The following is a 17880-nucleotide window of genomic DNA, read 5'->3' as shown; positions in this document are numbered from 1 at the left end:
GAACCCTTACCAAAAGTCGAGCGACTTTTGGCGACATGTCGCCCGTGTCGCCGTGTCGCCAGAGTCCGACACGGCGACACGAGTCGACATGTCGAACCTTGCATGGGACTACTTTGAGGATATCCACTATCTCTTGATACTGTGAGCCACTTGGTAGCTTCTTGTCCTCGTGGATCTCATGATCAGATGATCTTGATTCAACAGAATCGTTATGGAAAGCGTTGGACACGCACATCAACCATTTTTGGGTGATGCAGAGCAGATTTATGGTGACCCGGTTCATCGATACATGCATTTGCCCAAATCCTGTTGCCCAGCCCCCAGATTCCAATATTCCATCCCCAAAAAAGTGGGTTAAACTGTGGGTAAATTAGACCGGAAAACGGGTTAAACTGTGGGCGGTCGGCTCCTCAGAGATTTTATATTGAGCCGTGCGAAAGCTGTGAAAAACGTTTTCCCAACTACCAACACTGTTTCGACAGAAAAAGCAAAAAAGAAAAAACTCTAAAACGCTGTTCGTTCGTTCATCTTTCTCTCTCGGTCATAGCTCACATTTCACAATTCACAATTCACATTGAGCTCACAAACTCGGTCGCCATTCTCCGCGTATTCTTCTCTATTCCCTTCATTTCACAGCGATCCTTTCTCTATCCGGACGAATTAATACTATGTATTCTTCTGCTTCAGCTTCACTGAAGAGATCTGCAGCCTTGGTCAATCTACTTCCCGGGATCCGGGGCCTGAACCATCGCTCCATTTTCAATCAAGCAGAAGGCTTATCTTCGTCTTCATCGTCCTCATCACCTTCATCATCGAACTTTTTTGCTGCGTCGGGCATTGAGGTGGTGGATAAGTGGGGAGACTCTGGTTTTGACTTTTTTCTCAAGTCCATAACAGGGATTACGGTCGGTTCGGGCTTAGGGTTCTTTTATTGGTATTCTTCTTCTTCTTCTACTGGTACAGCTTTCGCCGATTGTTCGGCTGCAACACATGCCATAGCGCAGGAAGATCCGCAACTCCATTCTACCATTCAAGAAGCGGCCGAGGGGAAAAAATACTGTTACTTACTTGGAGGTATATCCTTTTGTTTCATCTCTTCCTACCTGTGTTGCTTTTCAATTTCTATAAAAATCTGATATGATTTGATTTTTCTTTTCTTTCTCGTTAGATGATTCTTTGCTTATGAGGAACTTCTTTTTTTATTTTGGGGTGACTGAGCTTGTTGTTGGATTGGATCACCATTGATGTGTACTCCAATTTGTGGTTGATAATAGTTTCATGTTGTATTCTCCTGTTTGAAAAGAAATGAATTGATTCCGATCATGTTTTTCTAGTCAGTGAAGTCGTTCGGTTTTAACGTTGAGTTCCTGGTGGTGAAATCAACAATTTTTTTTTTCTTATGAGGAAAATCCGTGGCCCAATCTCTTCATCAGTGAGTGTACATTTACTCTTAGTTAGACTTTTTGATTATCTTGTGAATTGTTTAGTTTTTTGCCACTTCAGGAACGCTATTGTTGGATTTTAGGATCACACATTTAGGTGCATTCAAATTCTTCATTTATGTGATTTGCATTTTTCTGCGTTGCACCTTTTAATAACTTTCATATCATCTGCCTGCCATTGATAGTTCATATTGGATTGATTTGATAATGGTACATCTTTTTGTTGCTGTAAACCTAATCTTCTGGGGAAAATTTCGAGACTTGATTTTGCATAGAACTCTAAAGACGGAGTATTTAAAATTTGTTTTTGTCCTCAACTTCCTTTAGACTTTTTCTTCACTGATTGTAAATCCCTCTCCATGTTGTGGTATCTATTGTGTGCTTCTTGTTGTTATCATCTGTTTAGTTTTCTTAAGTCTGTGAGTCCTATGGATGTTTTTCCTTGAAAAATGAAGAAGAAAATCAATGCCTTCGAGATAACTAAGAAAACGCTATTGATCCTTGAGTTCATTGGCAGGATTTCTTTTTTTTTTTAACTACCAGGTTTTCTCCTTTTTATCTCTCCTACCTCTTTTTATTTATTAATTTTGGATTTAAAACCAAATTCTTCTTGTAACTTCTCCAGGTATTATCTTGCTGACTAGCATGATTTGACAAGTTATGCTTGCTCCTCAAACTCTTCTTTTACTAATATAAAATCCTCATTTATAGTTATGTTTTATCAGTTGAAGTATGCCATTTTCTCTCTTTCACCATACTTCATGTTCTTGGTGGGTTATGTTTCATTTCCCTTGTGTTGAAGTCGTGATACTACACATAACCTAATCATTCCTCATTTTACGGTTACTGCAGATGCATATAGGAGGAAGGTTTTCTTTAACTATGAAAAGCGCATTAGGATGCAGAGTCCTCCTGAAAAGGTATTCAACTTTGAGCAATGTTTTCCTTATTGGTACAGTCATGCAACGATACTTCCTGAAACAACTGCCTTGGACAGTTTTTTTTTTTGGATGAATGAATAAGGTAGTAGTGTGAAGCGTAGAAGCCCACCCGACCAGGAGGTCTTGAAGCTTCCTGGTTATCATCTTTCATTCCTCCCCCATAGAGCATGTACCTATCTGGAAAAAGTTAAAGGAAACCTCCACCCTGCATCCTTGGCAGACTCAGTCCATATAGGTGTTTTATTGCACTATTGTCGGTGTTTTGTTGAACACCTTATATGTGCTACTATATTTGGCAGAATGCCTATGTACTCAGTTAAACTTGCATCCTTTCTTTATCTGTTTCAACTTGTACTCAAACAAAATGTACTATGTTTGTTTGAACATTGAGTATTGTTCGAGTTTTTCACCTGCTTTTGACTCAAGTTCGATTGGTAATTCTATCTGTAGATTCGTATTTGTATTTTTTAATTGTGAATGTTATTTATCACCAATCAACTTAATATCATTCTTGGGCCCCTAGATTGAATTGCATATGCCGTACTCCTTTAGCTTCAAGCTGTATTTAGCATCAAGATGGTGAACTTGTTAGCAATGTTTTTAGGGACTCAACGACTAGTCTATCCCCTAATCCTTTTCTGTGCTGTGTCTTCAGGTTTTTGAATACTTTGCATCTTTTCGGACTCCAGGAGGGGAGGTATTCATGACACCAGCAGATTTGATGCGAGCAGTTGTTCCTGTATTTCCTCCATCTGAATCAAATCTCGTAAGAGAAGGGTATTTGAAAGGGGAAAGGAGCCCTGGGGAGTTGAGATGTGATCCTTCAAATTCTTTTTTGCTCTTTGATACTAATAATGATGGATTTATATCTTTTGCAGAGTGAGTTGCCAACTGATGCTCTCCATTTCTCAACATGATTAGCTGAATATGAGGGTTTGATTTAATTAGATACTCAAGTTTTTTCTTCTCTTTAATATATGGGTTTTAATTGTGATTCAAATTCTAATAGATCAATCATATTGTTTCTTATCAGGTACATTTTTTTTGTGACACTCCTCAGCATCCCAGAATATAGCTTCTCTGTAGCATTCAAAATGTTTGACCTTGATCGTAATGGGTATGTCTTTCCTTGCATCTTTTTGTTGTATTCTTACTCTTTCCAATGATCTCCCAACCCTTCCCCACCCAAAGTGCATGCCCAAAAAAATTAAAAAAATAGAATAAAATAGGGATAATTACTATTGTCCCCCTATATTTTGGTTTTATTACTAATCAGACCTCCTTCTTTATGAAATTATTATTACCCCCCTCACTTTTGACGGTGTTAAGTGGCTGTTAATATTGAATATGTAATATCTATTTTGTCCTTCATTAAAATTAAGAAGTCAAAAAGATGACATTACCCTTGTTTATAGAAATTATATTGAATGCCAATTATATCCTTAAAATTTTATATTTTATAATCAATTTTGGATTTGAAAGAGTATCAGTCGTCTCCATTTAAAATGTGATGAAGACCTAGATCAAGAAAGTTTGTGAATGAATTACTCTTGAGATCTTGCTTTTTCCTCCCTAATTCTATCTAAATGTGCATCATGGTAAAGACGAACTGTTTCGCAATATAAATTTAACAAACGAACAAAACAAGAATGATTTCAGCTGCAGCGTGATACTTGTTAATGAGGGTCTTACTATTGCACTAAAAAATATAAATCATATAGATTTTCAGGTAAAGTTCATCTTCAATGGAAGTGTTGTCCTAAAATTATTTTTCTTTTTGTTTTCTTCTGAGAATTTAATTTGGGGATTGGTGGGACCACACACTTATGGTTATTGAAACTCTCATGCTCCACTTAAATTTTCCACAATCACAACGATGGAAGTTTTACAAACAAATTAGCATATAAGATGTTATTGATAGGAAATTTGGTAACATGCACAATGGTTAACATATATTAGGGGATTTTCAATTTTCAACTTTGAATTAAATTTGATATTTTCTCATATTTTTTGAATTTTATTTAATCACATCTTTCCTTTATTGGGTGCTTTCTTTTTAGAGAAGAAAAATCACATATTTCCTTTATTTTGTGGTTTCTTTTTAGAGAAGAAAATGAATTTAAGGTTAGTTTTTTCCATAGTTAATTAAGGGTAGTATTATAACTTTGACAAAAGGGTAAATAAGTAAAGAGATGACTCCAAGGTTATTTTGGAATGTTGAAAAAATATATAGATGCCACATCATCAGTAAACTAACGGAGTTTAACGGTAGGGGGGACATTAGTAATTGTGTAGGCAAAGTTAAAGGTTGGATTAGAAATTTTAAAAAGTACAAAGGATAAAGTAGTAATAAAATCAAACTACAAGGGGATAACAATAATTATTCCAATAAAATAAATAAGGACCTTGGTCACCTTTGGAAGGAACAACCTGTTTCTTTGTCATCACCTGCTGCCATAGTTGTCGATGCATCGCCTAGGTGTCCATGCACCTTGGTCACCTGGGCCAATGCCTTGGTCTCCTTGGTTGTCTTAACTTGGACCCTCTTCAATTCTTGTTGCCTAGATGCTTTAAAACTTGGAAGACTGAAAAAGAAGTCCACAGAGGCGGACTATTGAAGAAAAAGAAAGGGGGGGGGGGGGAGCTAGTGCAATCATGATGTCAGTGGGAAAGAAGTATTTGAAACAGATAAAAATTAAACTGGCAGAATAGAGATATGGAAAGTAGAAAAATCTTGAAAGAGAAGAGTTGAGGGCAGAACAGAGCAGAAGAACAATGAAAAAGTAAACAGAACTGATAAAAAGAAGAATGGAGAGAAGAAAATAAAGCAGAGAACAAAAGAACTTGTAGGGAAGAAAGTTCAAGTTGCAGCCCATCGCCAGAGCCAGGTTGTGTCTTTGGAATCACTGCAGAAATCAAGGATTTCATCTTCTTTCCTCAGCCAGGGCATGAGAAGCCGGTTGAGGGTTTCTTTTGATTATTTTCCTTCTAAGTAATTCTGATGATATGGTGGTGTGGTGTAGAATAATAATGCATCTTCTTACTTTCGAGCCTCAGACACTACTGTAAATTAGTGGTAGGGGGTGCAACTTTGTTGCCTAAAGCAAGTTGAACAAATACATCAAAAAGTTTACAGGAGATTTATGTGTTTAAGGCCAACAATCTCCCTTTTAGAATTTTCTGAGTAAGTTGAACTTGCAATCTTAGCTCGGATGCCAATTGTTGGCTGTTTTAAGGCTTAGGGACCATCATTGGTATTGATTCCACCTGGTGGTGTTGAGGGCATAACCTTATTGCCTTAAGTAGGTTGGGCACCTTTGACATAGAGTCATAAAGGGATGCTGCATTTTAGGGCCAATGATGTATGCAAGCCAATAGAAAGCATAAGGAATGGAATAGAAAAATCCAAATAATAATAGTTATAGAAACAATTCCTTACACTAAGGAGACATCCTCCTAGAAAAGAAAAAAAAAAAGATAACGAAAAATGCTTATGCATCTTACTTGGTTACCAATACCAGTATTCTATCCTGAGTCCCTGACTGTAGAGGTATGATTTAAAAAAGAAGAAGAAGAAGAAGTTGGGTCAGAAGTATGATAAGAATTTTTTGTATGGGAGTGTGGTATTGTTTTGGATGGATCCGAATCCTATGCCTGGTGGTGCATTATGAGAAAATTAAGTGTGTATGTTAACTTCTTGGTTCAGACTGTGGGCTTCAACTTTGTCTGCTTATTCATGCATTTACATTATTATTCTCCCCTCATGACTTGATCAATGTTCCTAAGAAAATTTTTCATTTTATAATTTTTTTTTTTTTAAACTCTTTGTTTACTGTATCTTGATGTCAAATGATTTTCTCAGTTACCTTTGCTTGGTTTGCTTCTTATTCATTTTGCCAGTTCCATGTATTCAATTATGATTGCTTATCAGTTGCATCCATTTACAGAGAGATAGACCGGGAGGAATTTAAGAAAGTGATGGCTTTGATGCGAGCTTATAACAGGCAAGGTATTCATCATAGGGATGGACGGAGACCTGGGCTTAAAGTTGGGACTTCTGTTGAAAATGGGGGTTTGCTGGAATACTTCTTTGGCAAGGATGGGAAAGCCCGACTCCGACATGAAAAGTTTGTTGAATTTTTGAGAAATTTACATGATGAGGTATGTCTTCCCTTTCATTTTTTTCTCTCACCCCTTTCCTGATTTGTTTCTTGCATTAATCCACACTGAGGGTGCTCCTTACATCTGTAGAATTGTTCTTGTTAATCCTCAACTGAACATGAATTTTCTTCACATGATCGTTTCTTATGGTGTGATTCCTGAGAGATGGGGGGGGGGGGGGGGGGCTAAGATCATTTCTTAAAATGACATAAAAAGAAAAGCAAGAGTAGGTCTTCAAGGCAGGGTCTAATATGTCATGTGTATCTGAGTTGGTTAGTCTAGGATTAGAATCGGGCTAACAAATAGTTTTTTTCCGGAAGGGCAGGTAAACAATCGGATTCAATTTAATGTAACAGCATTTGTGATTTTTGGAATATGAATTTTTCTAAACAGATAAAAACAATAATCGTTTAGGGATTTCCAGTTATTTCTATTGCATCCTGCCACAATGTTTTTACCACCTTAAACCCTAGAATGAAAAACTTTCCTGCTTAGACCTATAGGCATCTTTAAAATGTGATTGTCAAGCCTTTTTCTGCCTTGGAGAGTTGCTCAAAAACAAGTAAGTTACCATGGCAAAGAGATATTTGATATTTTTGGTGTCACTTATTCTGTCTATCCTGTTGAGATCAATGCAACTGTCGGGGCCTTGGTTTTCCTGTTTACTATTCCGTCAATCATCATGCCAATTTTGATTTTGGTTGAAGTGAATTCCTGTTATGTACTGACAGTTTAGATGATCATCATATCTTTTTTGAACTTTGTAGATTTTGCGGTTGGAGTTCGCTCATTATGATTACAGGTTATGTGGAACCATATCAGCGAAGGACTTTGCTTTGTCCATGGTTGCTTCAGCTGACATGAGCCATATAAACAAATTCCTTCACCGGGTTGAAAAGCTGAACGATAAACCACATCTTAGAGACATTCGAGTTACATTCGAGGAATTTAAGGATTTTGCAGAGCTACGGAAAAAGCTAAAGCCATTTTCTCTGGCGATCTTTGGTTTTGGAAAAGTAAATGGTTTGTTGACAAGGGAGGATTTCCAACGTGCTGCATCCCATGTACTATTTTCCACTTTCAGCCCTTCCATGTTTTGTAAATGATAGTAATTCATCATCTTATACCATAAAGATTGTGTGTTTGGTACAGGTGTGTGGCGTAAATCTCACCGACAACATGATTGATATAGTTTTCCATATATTTGATACAAACCGTGATGGGAAACTAAGTGTGGAAGAGTTTCTGAAAGTTCTGGAGAGACGGGAGGTAGACATTGCCCAGATGGATTCAGGTTTCGTGGGATTGATTTCTGGCTGGTTAAGCAATTCAAAGAGCCGCATTTTGACTTAAGAGCATATATGACTCCATAGCTTTTACATTACCATCGAAAGCTTACATAAAGATGTTGTCAATTGGCCTTTAAGCCTTGGGAGACCACGAGATTATTGTACAGGGCTGGGTAAATGCTTACAGGAGTAAGCCCCATCTTCAGGCGGGGATGTTTCTGCCAGTGAAATTGATGTAACAGAAAATTCTCTTTTGTGTCTGTGGATGCTACTAGGAAGTGTAAAGTTGATGTTTGTAAATATTTTCTCTTTTTCCAATATCAATGTATCGTTGTTGCCCACTTGTTCTATTATCATGTAAAAACTAAAAACCAAGGAGGAAGAATTTCTCTGCATTTGAGTAGTCCTATATCAATCTCTTCAATTCTTGCTAGTGTGTGAATCTTTCACTAGTTTTTATGCATTTTCTATTTGTAAATTCTGAAATACCACCCACCCTCTCACTCTGGTTTTTTATTATTCTGTTTGTTCTGCCAACCACGACTCTTTTTCTTCATTAGCATTCCCTTGCTTCTTGACATCAGATGTTAGTCTGCCCCTTTCTTACAGGAAATTCAAAACTGATTGTTGGCGAGTATTTTCTGAGAAGAAGGGATCAGTTGGATTAGTGGATATATATAAAACCTGCCAAAAAGTAATACCGGTTTTTCTCTAATTCTTAATGCCCCTCTCTAGTTCAGTAGCTTTGCTGCTACTAAGTAAAGAATGGGAATCTAACTTACATATCCTCACACTCACACTCTCCCCTGACATCGACACACTAGGGACTGGAAAGCAGTCTTGCCAGGCGACACTAAACTACTATTACTAAATGTTAAGAAGCTCCAATTTGTCTTTTGCAATTTAAGGATCGAATTCGCATTGAATTTGTCAAGGAGGATAATGGGACCTAATGGAGTCACAATTTTATTTGATAGAACCTTAACTAGACCATCAGGAATGATGAAACGAACCAGTGAGGAGATGTAATATGTTTGTCAAGACATCAGAACCATGAAAGATCAACTGTGAATTATTCCCTAATCTGTGACACTACAAAATCAGATGCAATAGGCCAACCATGGATGCAGTAGGTTCAAGCTTAATAGAATGCGAACACAAGCTGCAGGCCCATGGAATAGAAAGATGCTATGATGAAGATCTATACAAGTGATTGCAAATGTTTTTTTTTCCCCCTTGTGATGGCTGAACAGTTTCCCTAGAGAATTGCAGCTCACTTCACACAGCAAATATGTTTCTTTTTCTCCTGACTTCTAATGTCTTTCCTTGTGAATATGAACAGTTTCCCCATGGAATTGCACTCTGCTTGACACAACAAATATGTGTTTTCCCCCATGGAGTTCTATGTTTTTCCTTGTGAGTAATCTGAACAGTTTTCTCAAGGAATTGCATTTCTCTGATACATTGTATTCCCATTTTTGGTGTACATATCGTTTGCTTTTCTAAACACCTATTACCAATAGGCCAGATAACAAAATACCAAATATGAAGTATGCTGTTAAAATATTCAAATGAAATCTCCAAAGTGGCTGCCCATCAATTAGACAGTACATATAGATGAGCAAATGCAACACATATAGCAGGAAAATCCATCATTATCATTACAATACAATCACCTTACAGATACAGTATTTATAGAAAGAAAAATAAGATACAAAGTATTAAGTATTACAATGTTGAAATTTAAATTGTTGATCTTACACCCTCATTTTCTGACTGGAATTAACACTGCACAACATTACATCTTCAAAATCTCTTGACTGTGATTGGAACTTCACAAGATTGAAGCCTTCAGAAGAAGAGAAAACAAGAAAAATATTTGACTGAGGTTACCAATAGTCCCCACACGAACAAATGCCATCCCTGAAGTGGTGGAAACGGTTTACATCTCGAACAAGAATTTCTCTATTTGTAAACTTGGAAATGAATTTAGTCATAGAATGACAATCTTCACACAATCTCAGGTTCTTAGTAATCCGGATAGTTTCACCATTACTACTGTTGATGAGTCCGAAGGCAACTGCCAGCTTCTCACTGTGGCCCAATACAATTTGTTCCTTTTCTGTCTGATCAAGATCATAGAGCACAAACTTGGTATCTGGAACGTAACCTTTGTCCTTCATCTCCATTAACATCCGGACCAACAAAGCATGGAGCTGTTCTATCTGTGGAGTTAATTCATCAACAGAGAGAAATGAATATATCTTCTTATTTATTTCAATCCAACTACAGCCAGGAACCTTTTCTAATTGCCGATCATCCAGAAGTTTCTTAACTCTTCTCACTTCATCCCACTTCTCAGCTTCTGCATAGGTATCAGCCAAAAGCACATAGTTACCAGCATTTGAAGGCTCAAGGTTGAAGAGCCTAAGGCTAGCTCTCTCTGCAAGCTCGACATTGCAGTGAATCCTACTTGCACCAAGAAGAGAGCCCCAAACTGTTGGTCCTGGTTCAATCTGCATCTCTTCTATTATCTTGATGGCTTCTTCTAACCTGCCAGCACGCCCAAGTAGATCCACCAAACAAGCATAGTGCTCTGCACTTGGGAAAATCCCATGTTGATAAACCATAGATTTGAACAATTTCTTCCCCTCCTCAACAAGCCCAATGTGGCTGCAAGCTCCCAAAACACTCACAAATGTAATAATATTCGGTGAGAAGCCACTTTCAATCATCTTGTGGAAAACCTGGATTGCTTCCACTCCAAAACCATGAATTCCAAAGCCTGAGATCATGGAATTCCAAGAAACAACATCCCTTCTATCCATCCGACTGAAGACACGAACTGCATTCTCTAGACTACCACATTTCGCATATGTGGACACAAGGGCATTTATTACTGCTAGAATTGAATCAAGACCCCTTCGAAGGACAAAACCATGTATCAACTTTGTTTGTCCCAAAGCAGCCAAAGTGGCACAAGCTTGAAGAACACTAACTATAGTCACAGAATTTGGAACAGCACTTTCGTTTTTGGCTATCATATCATGGAATAATTCTAATGCCTCAAAAGGTTTCCCATTCTTTGCATAGCAGGCAATCATAGCACTCCAAGAAACCACATTTCTCTCAGGCATCTCGTCAAACAATCGTGCTGCCTGAGAAACATAGCCATACCTTGCATACACATCCACCAAAGTAGTCCCAACATGAACATGAGTTTCAAACCCATGTCGTAAAATGTGACCATGGATCTCTTTCACCTTGTGCAGAAGCAAAACCGAAGAGTATGATGATGAAACACATGCCTTAAGTATGTAGGGGTAAGTGAACCTATCAGAGGGAATCCCAGTTTGGTTCATCTGACAGTAGAGAGAAAGTGCTTCCTCCCCACGACCTGCCACTGCAAGCGCTCTAATGATTGCATTCCACACAAAGACTGTTTTCTCAAGAATTATATCAAAAACGTAACGAGCATTGTCAATAGAGTTAAAATGGGAATACATATTAATGAGTTTGGTCGCCAAGAATGAATCTTGATCAAACCCATCTTCAACGATGTGACGGTGTACAGTTAAACCGTCAGACAGAGAGTTCCTATCTATGCAAGAGAGAATTAAGCACTCGTAGGTCTGCTGGGTGGGTTTGGGTTCACTGGGTAGGATTCGAAGAGCTTGTCTGAGGTTACCTTGCTTGCAGAGAGATTGGATTAATTGATTACTGTTCGAATCTTGTAACGCGACCGAGGGATTATTCATTGATGAAGAACATTTAGGCGCGAAAGATCTCTGAAGGAGTGGGGAAATTTGAAACGTCAACATGATAAATTGGCGCCGGTCGCGTTCGACCGTTGGTTACAGGCTTTTTATCTGCCAGGTGAGAAAGAAGTGGCTAAGGTATCTTCTGTTGAGAGGTTCAAATTTCTGGTCTTTTTAGCGTTTCACTGAGTTGAATCGGACCCATTTCGAGTTCATGCACTCCATCGCAGAGCAGCCTCGAATTATCTTGTCATACGATAGAAAAAGAATGAGATGAACGAGTTGAAACAGACACGCTTATCCATGATTTCTCTCATCTTAAGAGTTTTTTTATTTATGAATGTTCCTTTAGTAGAGATTGCAGGCAATCCCAATTCCCACATAATAAATCATCGCTAGGAGAATTAAGGTTTAAACACAAGTTCTCTTGACAGAGATTGATAAAAGGGAGTCTTGGCTTGATTAATTTTGGCTAATTTACTTTAAATGAAAATTCCAGGTCTCTTGTGGTTTTTGAATTCCTTTCTCTTTCTAAATCACTGGGACTACAATGATGGCAATTGGAAACCACTGCCTGCGGAGTATATTCTCCTTGGGTTGGTACATCAACGCAGAATTTCATCAAAGACGAATCTGAGAATATTACAAGAGAAGAATAATGGCAGGACAGCATTGTTCTTCTGTTTGGTTAGCAGATAGAAATTTTCTTCCGAAAAGGAGAACATTCTCAGATGACATTGTTACTGAAAATGAAAGAAGTTTAGCCAAGCTGTATCATGCAGATCTCAACATAAATGATAAATTAAAGCCATCCCACATGTGAGCATCACAACAATGAGCAACAACCCAAGTATCAGAAAATCAGTAATGTTTAACCCACCTAACTATAGCATGTTGCACAAATAGTACAAACCTCCTGGAAGAAAACTTTGATCAATTAATGATTATCAACATCACTGCAGCATCGTAAAGTTGAAGATTGCATAGAAGATTATATTGGGCCCAAAAAACATGAAACATAAATCTGTTCTAGCAAAAAAAGTATAAACGAGATCAGTTCCTACAATTTTGGTGCCTTCATGGGAATCCTTGTGGTCTTCCCTGAATGAATTTGATAAGATTATTGAGCGAACTGAAGAATATAAAACCCACCCCAGTTCCTGCAATGTATCTGATTGTGCCTCCACAAGAAACTTCTCTTCCAGCATAATACAATAATTCAAATTCCTTATTATGATCTAACAGCTCCAGACAAAGCATTTACAAGAAGAGACAGAGCCTCCACAGAAAGGCATCAAGAAGTATCTTTCAGCACAATCAGCAAAATCTCCAAACTCTGAACAGCCATGCCAAAGCTGGAGATAATTTTCTCCCATCAGTGCAAAACATCCTTAGCCATTTAACTTTCTACTCAAAGTCATAACAACATCAGCATGAATGTTGAGAAAGAAACCGATTACCTAGCAACGAATTATCAAGAATCAAACATGGAAATGTCATCAAGATTAGCCGTTGAGGCTATATATATTTCCAGCTACTCCTACAATACTAACTGTTGTTGCCAATACCAGCATTGCCCATGACAAATGCTTCTCTCGTTGGCTCAATTCCACCCCTTGCTGGTTCAACCTTAACGCAAGCAGAGATGGAAATATGAAACCCAATGAAACTGCCGTTGTAGCCCCTGTAAACTTAAAAGCTGTCCAAATGCTGGGAACCATAGTGGAAGCAATGTAAATAATTGTCAACAATACCCCTGTTAAGGCCAATGACCTCTTCCTGCTCTCTGACAGAGGCTCTGATCCCTCAAACACCAAGGCATCCACAGTTTGCCTTAGGGAGAAGTGGATAACAGGGAAGACTAGCACCAGATGAAAAATGTATCCTACGCGAACAATGTAGTTCAGAGCTGAACTGAAACGGATGCCAAGGTCTCTATCAAAGTTGGTCAGCACATCTGATTCTGTATCTTCTCCAAAGAGTAGATACCCAGATACAGCAGTCGCAGCATAAACCAAAACACACAAAACAGTAGTGATCCTCCCCACCTGATTCATCTTCTGAGGAGATCGACCTTTGAGCTCATTATAGATAGGCTGCACATTAAAGTGACAGACATATGCATTTGTCATGATTGGGATCACTACAAGCAGATCCATTATAGCCTTCTTCGACCCTAAATCTGGGCTAAACCTCACTCGTTCTATCCGCCCTTCAGCAAGCTTCACCGAAGCTATCACACAAGCAACAACAACAAAAACAATAGCTAAAGCCACTGAAGCAGCTGAAGTCAAACTCAAGGAATCAATCTTGTCCAAAGAGCAAAGTGGCGCAAGAAAAATCAACACAATGATTAATATCAGTATCTTCCTGTGATCCCAAAACCCATGTCCAAGCCATTGATCAAAAACTCCAACATGATCTAGAGAACCCGACATGACATCGCCCATGATTATCAAATAAACTACCAAAACCCCTGCATTATTGATAATAATACAAATCTCACACAGAATCCTCACCGGACGACCCAACACTGACTGAACAACCTCGCCATAAGAATGAGCATTGCGAAGAACGGAGAACCTAACAAGTAATTCAACACTGACCTCCGACAAGATCCCCATCAAAACGATCATAATAAGCCCAAGAGCTATTCCAAGGACTTTCATGGTGGCAGGAAGGGCCATAATTCCAGCACCAATAATGGTTGTTGAGAGGTTGAAAACGGCTCCAGGGACTCCAGATCCGCCATCGTTAACATTACTAACCATGAATGAGTTATCATCGTCATCATCGATGTGGTTGACTTCTCCATCTCCTAATGGAAGTAATTTTACAAATTTCTGGTGAGAAGACATAACGTTTGGGGAATCAAGATTATCCTGAGAAATAACATCGTCATGAATGTCTACGATTGAAGTCTTTGGAAGAACGGAATAATGAGTGTGCATTCTGTCAATCTATCCCCTGCTTTTAGAAATTGAATTAAAGAGCATAAAAGAAGGGGAAGAAACAGAAGACTTTCCTGGGTTTCAGATCTTCCTCATTTTCGCTTTCAGATCAAAGAAGCCATGGACAGAGAACTTACTGAGATTGAAGATCAAAGCAACGACCTCACTTTTTTATACTTTTATTGAAGCTTGAAGAGAGCAGTACAAACCCTAGATGGCAGAAATGAAATAAAAAGCTGCCTCCGCTCATTCCTTTGCTGGCCAACGAAGCAGGGTGAGGGAGGAGGTTGAGAGAACAATCTAAAACAAAATTCATTCAATCAGAATGTTGAAGATGGTGAGTTTTTGATGGGCACAGATTTTTGTGCCCTTCTCCGTAGCTTCTGGGATAATCCCACCGGCCAATAAAAGGAAGAGAGAGGAAGAATTTTTGGTAGTTAAGAAACGGAGATGAGCCGCCGTTGACGCAGCCAGGTGTACTCTACTCTACCTTCGTTACTAATTAATACAAGGTTACTATTTAGGTCGACTTTTGATAAACAAATTGGATTAACTTTAATTGATCCAATGGCGTACAATTAAAATGTGAATAATAAGCCACTTCGCTGTCGCAAACCATTCAGATGATGCCACCTGTCCAAATTGACTAGCACTTACTTGAGGACTTGCACCTTAAGCTTTAGGGGGCGTTTGGTTCCGCAATTCCCTGGAATCTGATTCCAGGGAATCATGACTCCAATCAAATTAATCGTTTGATTACAAATTGAGTCGGATTGAGTCGGATTCCAAGAATCACCCGGATTCTTCATTTTACGCCAAAAATTAGAATCACCTGGAAACCACCTCTTGAGGTGGTTTCCAAACAGACTCACCGTTACTGTAGCTAGGTATAAATACGGATAATTCTTACGGAGTCATCCAAATCGTGAAAAAAAATTCTCTAGGGCTTTCTGCGACTCTTCCGTTTCGTCGTCTTCCTGAGTTATCGTCGTCGTCGTCCAAGGTTCCTTGAGCTCTTGTCGTCGTCGTCTTCGTTTTCCTTGAGCTCTCGCCGTCGTCGTCTTCCTTGAGCATAATCAATTGTTGTCTTCGTTGAGCTCCAGTAGTTGTCTTTGTTGAGCTCCAGCTTCTGCTACTCTTCCGTTCGTCGTCGTCTGTCTTCGTTGAGCTCCTGCAACTTCGATTTGGGCTTCCTACAGCTGCAGAGTGTTGTCGTCTTCTTCGTTGAGCTCCAGCAGCTTTGATTTTTTGCAGACCGTCTTCTTCTTTCAGCCAGTAACTTTGATTTGGTGAAACTATTTTGCAGACCATCGTCGTCTGAGTTTTGGTGGTTCATTGAGCTTCGATTTGGCTTCACACCCATTTCTGCAAAAAAAAGGTAACATCTGTATTCGATGCCTTCACTGCAATGGTATGAGACCTCTGGTTTTCTGAAGCATTTGCCTAGGTATGAGACCTCTGGTTTTCTGTTGCAGGGGTTTCGATTTGGCTTCACACCCATGAGTCATCTCTTTCAGGCAAACATACACATACAACGACATTGTGTTTTATGTGTCACTCCCCTCTCTGAATGCAACCAAATTTTAAATAAATTATTCTCCTCTCCTTTCTCATTCTTAGTTCCATTTTGGTGGATTTTCTTTTCATTGAACTATTGATCTGAAAGTTGCTCGTTATACAAGTTCAGCTTCCCCTTTACCTGTATTCTGCATTTATTTCTTATATGTGCTATTAGAGCTCAGCTTTTGAAATGGATAGACTGATCTGAATCCTCCAATTTCAAATCGTCATATCGTCATTTTCACCAAAATTGTGCGCGTGCCTTGCACATTGTAGTTGGTTAGCTTAAATTGTTCAATTGTATGAACAGTTGGGTGGAAGTCTATCTGTCCTGAAGAATCTGTCTGAGACAGAAAGGTTTTTCAGTCTATATAATAAATGTAAGGCTGCAGAGCTCCATATGATTGAATCAATTGAAGTTATTAGGTGCTCTTTAGCCTAAGAATCTGTCTGAGACAGTGGAAGTGGGAAACCCTAAGCATGAGATAGGTCTTCTTCTTTTTATGTTCTACTGCCAACAGCGATATCAAGTACTTATTGGCAAGATCTGGTACCTGATTTCAGCAACAAACATTGTCCTTTCATGACTCAAAAAATTCCTGATAATTGGTAATCAGAATTCTGAGTTTATACCTCCTGTGCATCCACTGTTTTGGTATAATCTTGGCATATAGCTGATCTTCGATTAAATGAAAAACCTATGGCAGTTTGCTATGAAACATTGGGAGCATAAGCCCAACCTAGGACCTCTGTTCATCCACAGTTTGGGGCTTTCTGGTTTCCAATTTGTGAGTTACTCAAGATTCTCTCTTTTCTCAGTTTCCTCTATTACAGAATTTGGGTTTTCAGGATTACTTCCAGTCCAGATTTTGGTTTGTTTTTGGAACCCTAGTGCTGTAATATAAATCATTGACCTAGAGGTCTGTCCTAAATTCCAGACAAATTTATTGGGTGCATTTAATTTGAGCTTTACCGTTCCTTAGATCCACCCATGAGATCACTCTAACCCAATTTGATCCTCAACTGCTTTATCTGATCATTCCCATTTTTGCATGGGTTCATTAAAATTCTCCTAGTATTCATTGCTTAATATGTGCAAGTGTACGATTGCCATTTCTGTCATGAGCTGTTAATTTGTATGATTTGTGAACCTTTAATGGCTGTTAAGTTATTTCTAAATCATACGTGCTGAAAGCTTTTATATCGCTTCTTTAATTAGAGAGTGTTTATGTGTTTGAGATCCCCCCCCCCTTCCCCCCTTGGATGCTACATTGTGATAAAAACTCCACATTTTGAAATGTTGTTACCTCATCTATCTAGCTATTTTATTTACTGGTTTTCCCATTGCAGGATCTCCATCACTTTCAGAAAGTAAGTTGCCATTCAAGTTCAAGATTGAAAATAGATAATTTGGCTCTTTCCAGATTACAGAGCTCATAGTTGGGTAGCCTAGCAGTTGGCCTTGCTGGAGGGCCTCTTTCACTCAGATATTGCAGCAGCCAGAGCCTCATTCATGGGGTGCTCTTCTTCTGTCATTTTTTTTAATAAGATCATCTGATCAGAAATCCAACAATTGGCCTGTAGATGGATCAAAATTTGAGCTGTTGTAAAACATAGTGGTAGAGAAGGTCCAATTTTGACTCTATGGATCTTTTTTGAATTCTAGCCATCCATTTGTTATCAATTTTGTACTTTCTGAATTTATCAAGTTAAGAGTTATGTTTAGCCAGTGTCCAGGTTCCATCTTGGTCTTTTATCTTCTTCGTGCTCCTGTGTGA

At 38.6% G+C, this 17880-nt stretch overlaps 3 protein-coding genes across 3 annotated transcripts; 1 reads left to right on the top strand and 2 right to left on the bottom strand.

The window, feature by feature from the left end:
• The first annotated feature begins 463 nt into the window (after positions 1–463).
• On the top strand, positions 464–8263 carry LOC149009496 (calcium uptake protein, mitochondrial-like). Its single transcript, XM_089163136.1, has 7 exons — positions 464–1074; positions 2295–2362; positions 3039–3262; positions 3417–3500; positions 6331–6544; positions 7312–7608; positions 7697–8263. The coding sequence occupies exons 1-7, from the start codon at positions 669–671 to the stop codon at positions 7895–7897; spliced, it is 1494 nt and encodes a 497-aa protein (XP_089019262.1). The 5' UTR covers positions 464–668; the 3' UTR covers positions 7898–8263.
• A 1214-nt stretch (positions 8264–9477) lies between these two features.
• Positions 9478–12267, bottom strand: CRR2 (Tetratricopeptide repeat (TPR)-like superfamily protein). Its single transcript, XM_089163464.1, has one exon. It carries the CDS (start codon positions 11652–11654, stop codon positions 9723–9725), a length of 1932 nt encoding a protein of 643 aa, XP_089019590.1. The 5' UTR covers positions 11655–12267; the 3' UTR covers positions 9478–9722.
• A 202-nt stretch (positions 12268–12469) lies between these two features.
• Positions 12470–15011, bottom strand: LOC149009494 (Transmembrane amino acid transporter family protein). Its single transcript, XM_089163465.1, has one exon. The coding sequence runs from the start codon at positions 14540–14542 to the stop codon at positions 13097–13099; it is 1446 nt and encodes a 481-aa protein (XP_089019591.1). The 5' UTR covers positions 14543–15011; the 3' UTR covers positions 12470–13096.
• Positions 15012–17880: the final 2869 nt, after the last annotated feature.

This window comes from Hakea prostrata, chromosome 7, assembly GCF_041222555.1.
Source record: "Hakea prostrata isolate BN-2017 chromosome 7, UWA_Hpros_2, whole genome shotgun sequence".
Classification (NCBI taxonomy): Eukaryota; Viridiplantae; Streptophyta; class Magnoliopsida; order Proteales; family Proteaceae; genus Hakea; species Hakea prostrata.
This window is presented reverse-complemented; position numbering and strand designations above follow the sequence as displayed.

What these genes read in the sequence shown, in the direction of transcription:
- LOC149009496 (XM_089163136.1), top strand. Translation starts at nt 669, where the DNA reads ATGTATTCTTCTGCTTCAGCTTCACTGAAGAGATCTGCAGCCTTGGTC. An exon ending in TGCAGAGTCCTCCTGAAAAG is followed by an intron (nt 2,363 to 3,038) that starts GTATTCAACTTT and finishes CTGTGTCTTCAG; the next exon opens with GTTTTTGAATACTTTGCATC. An exon ending in TCCAACGTGCTGCATCCCAT is followed by an intron (nt 7,609 to 7,696) that starts GTACTATTTTCC and finishes TGTTTGGTACAG; the next exon opens with GTGTGTGGCGTAAATCTCAC.
- CRR2 (XM_089163464.1), bottom strand. Translation starts at nt 11,654, where the DNA reads ATGTTGACGTTTCAAATTTCCCCACTCCTTCAGAGATCTTTCGCGCCT.
- LOC149009494 (XM_089163465.1), bottom strand. Translation starts at nt 14,542, where the DNA reads ATGCACACTCATTATTCCGTTCTTCCAAAGACTTCAATCGTAGACATT.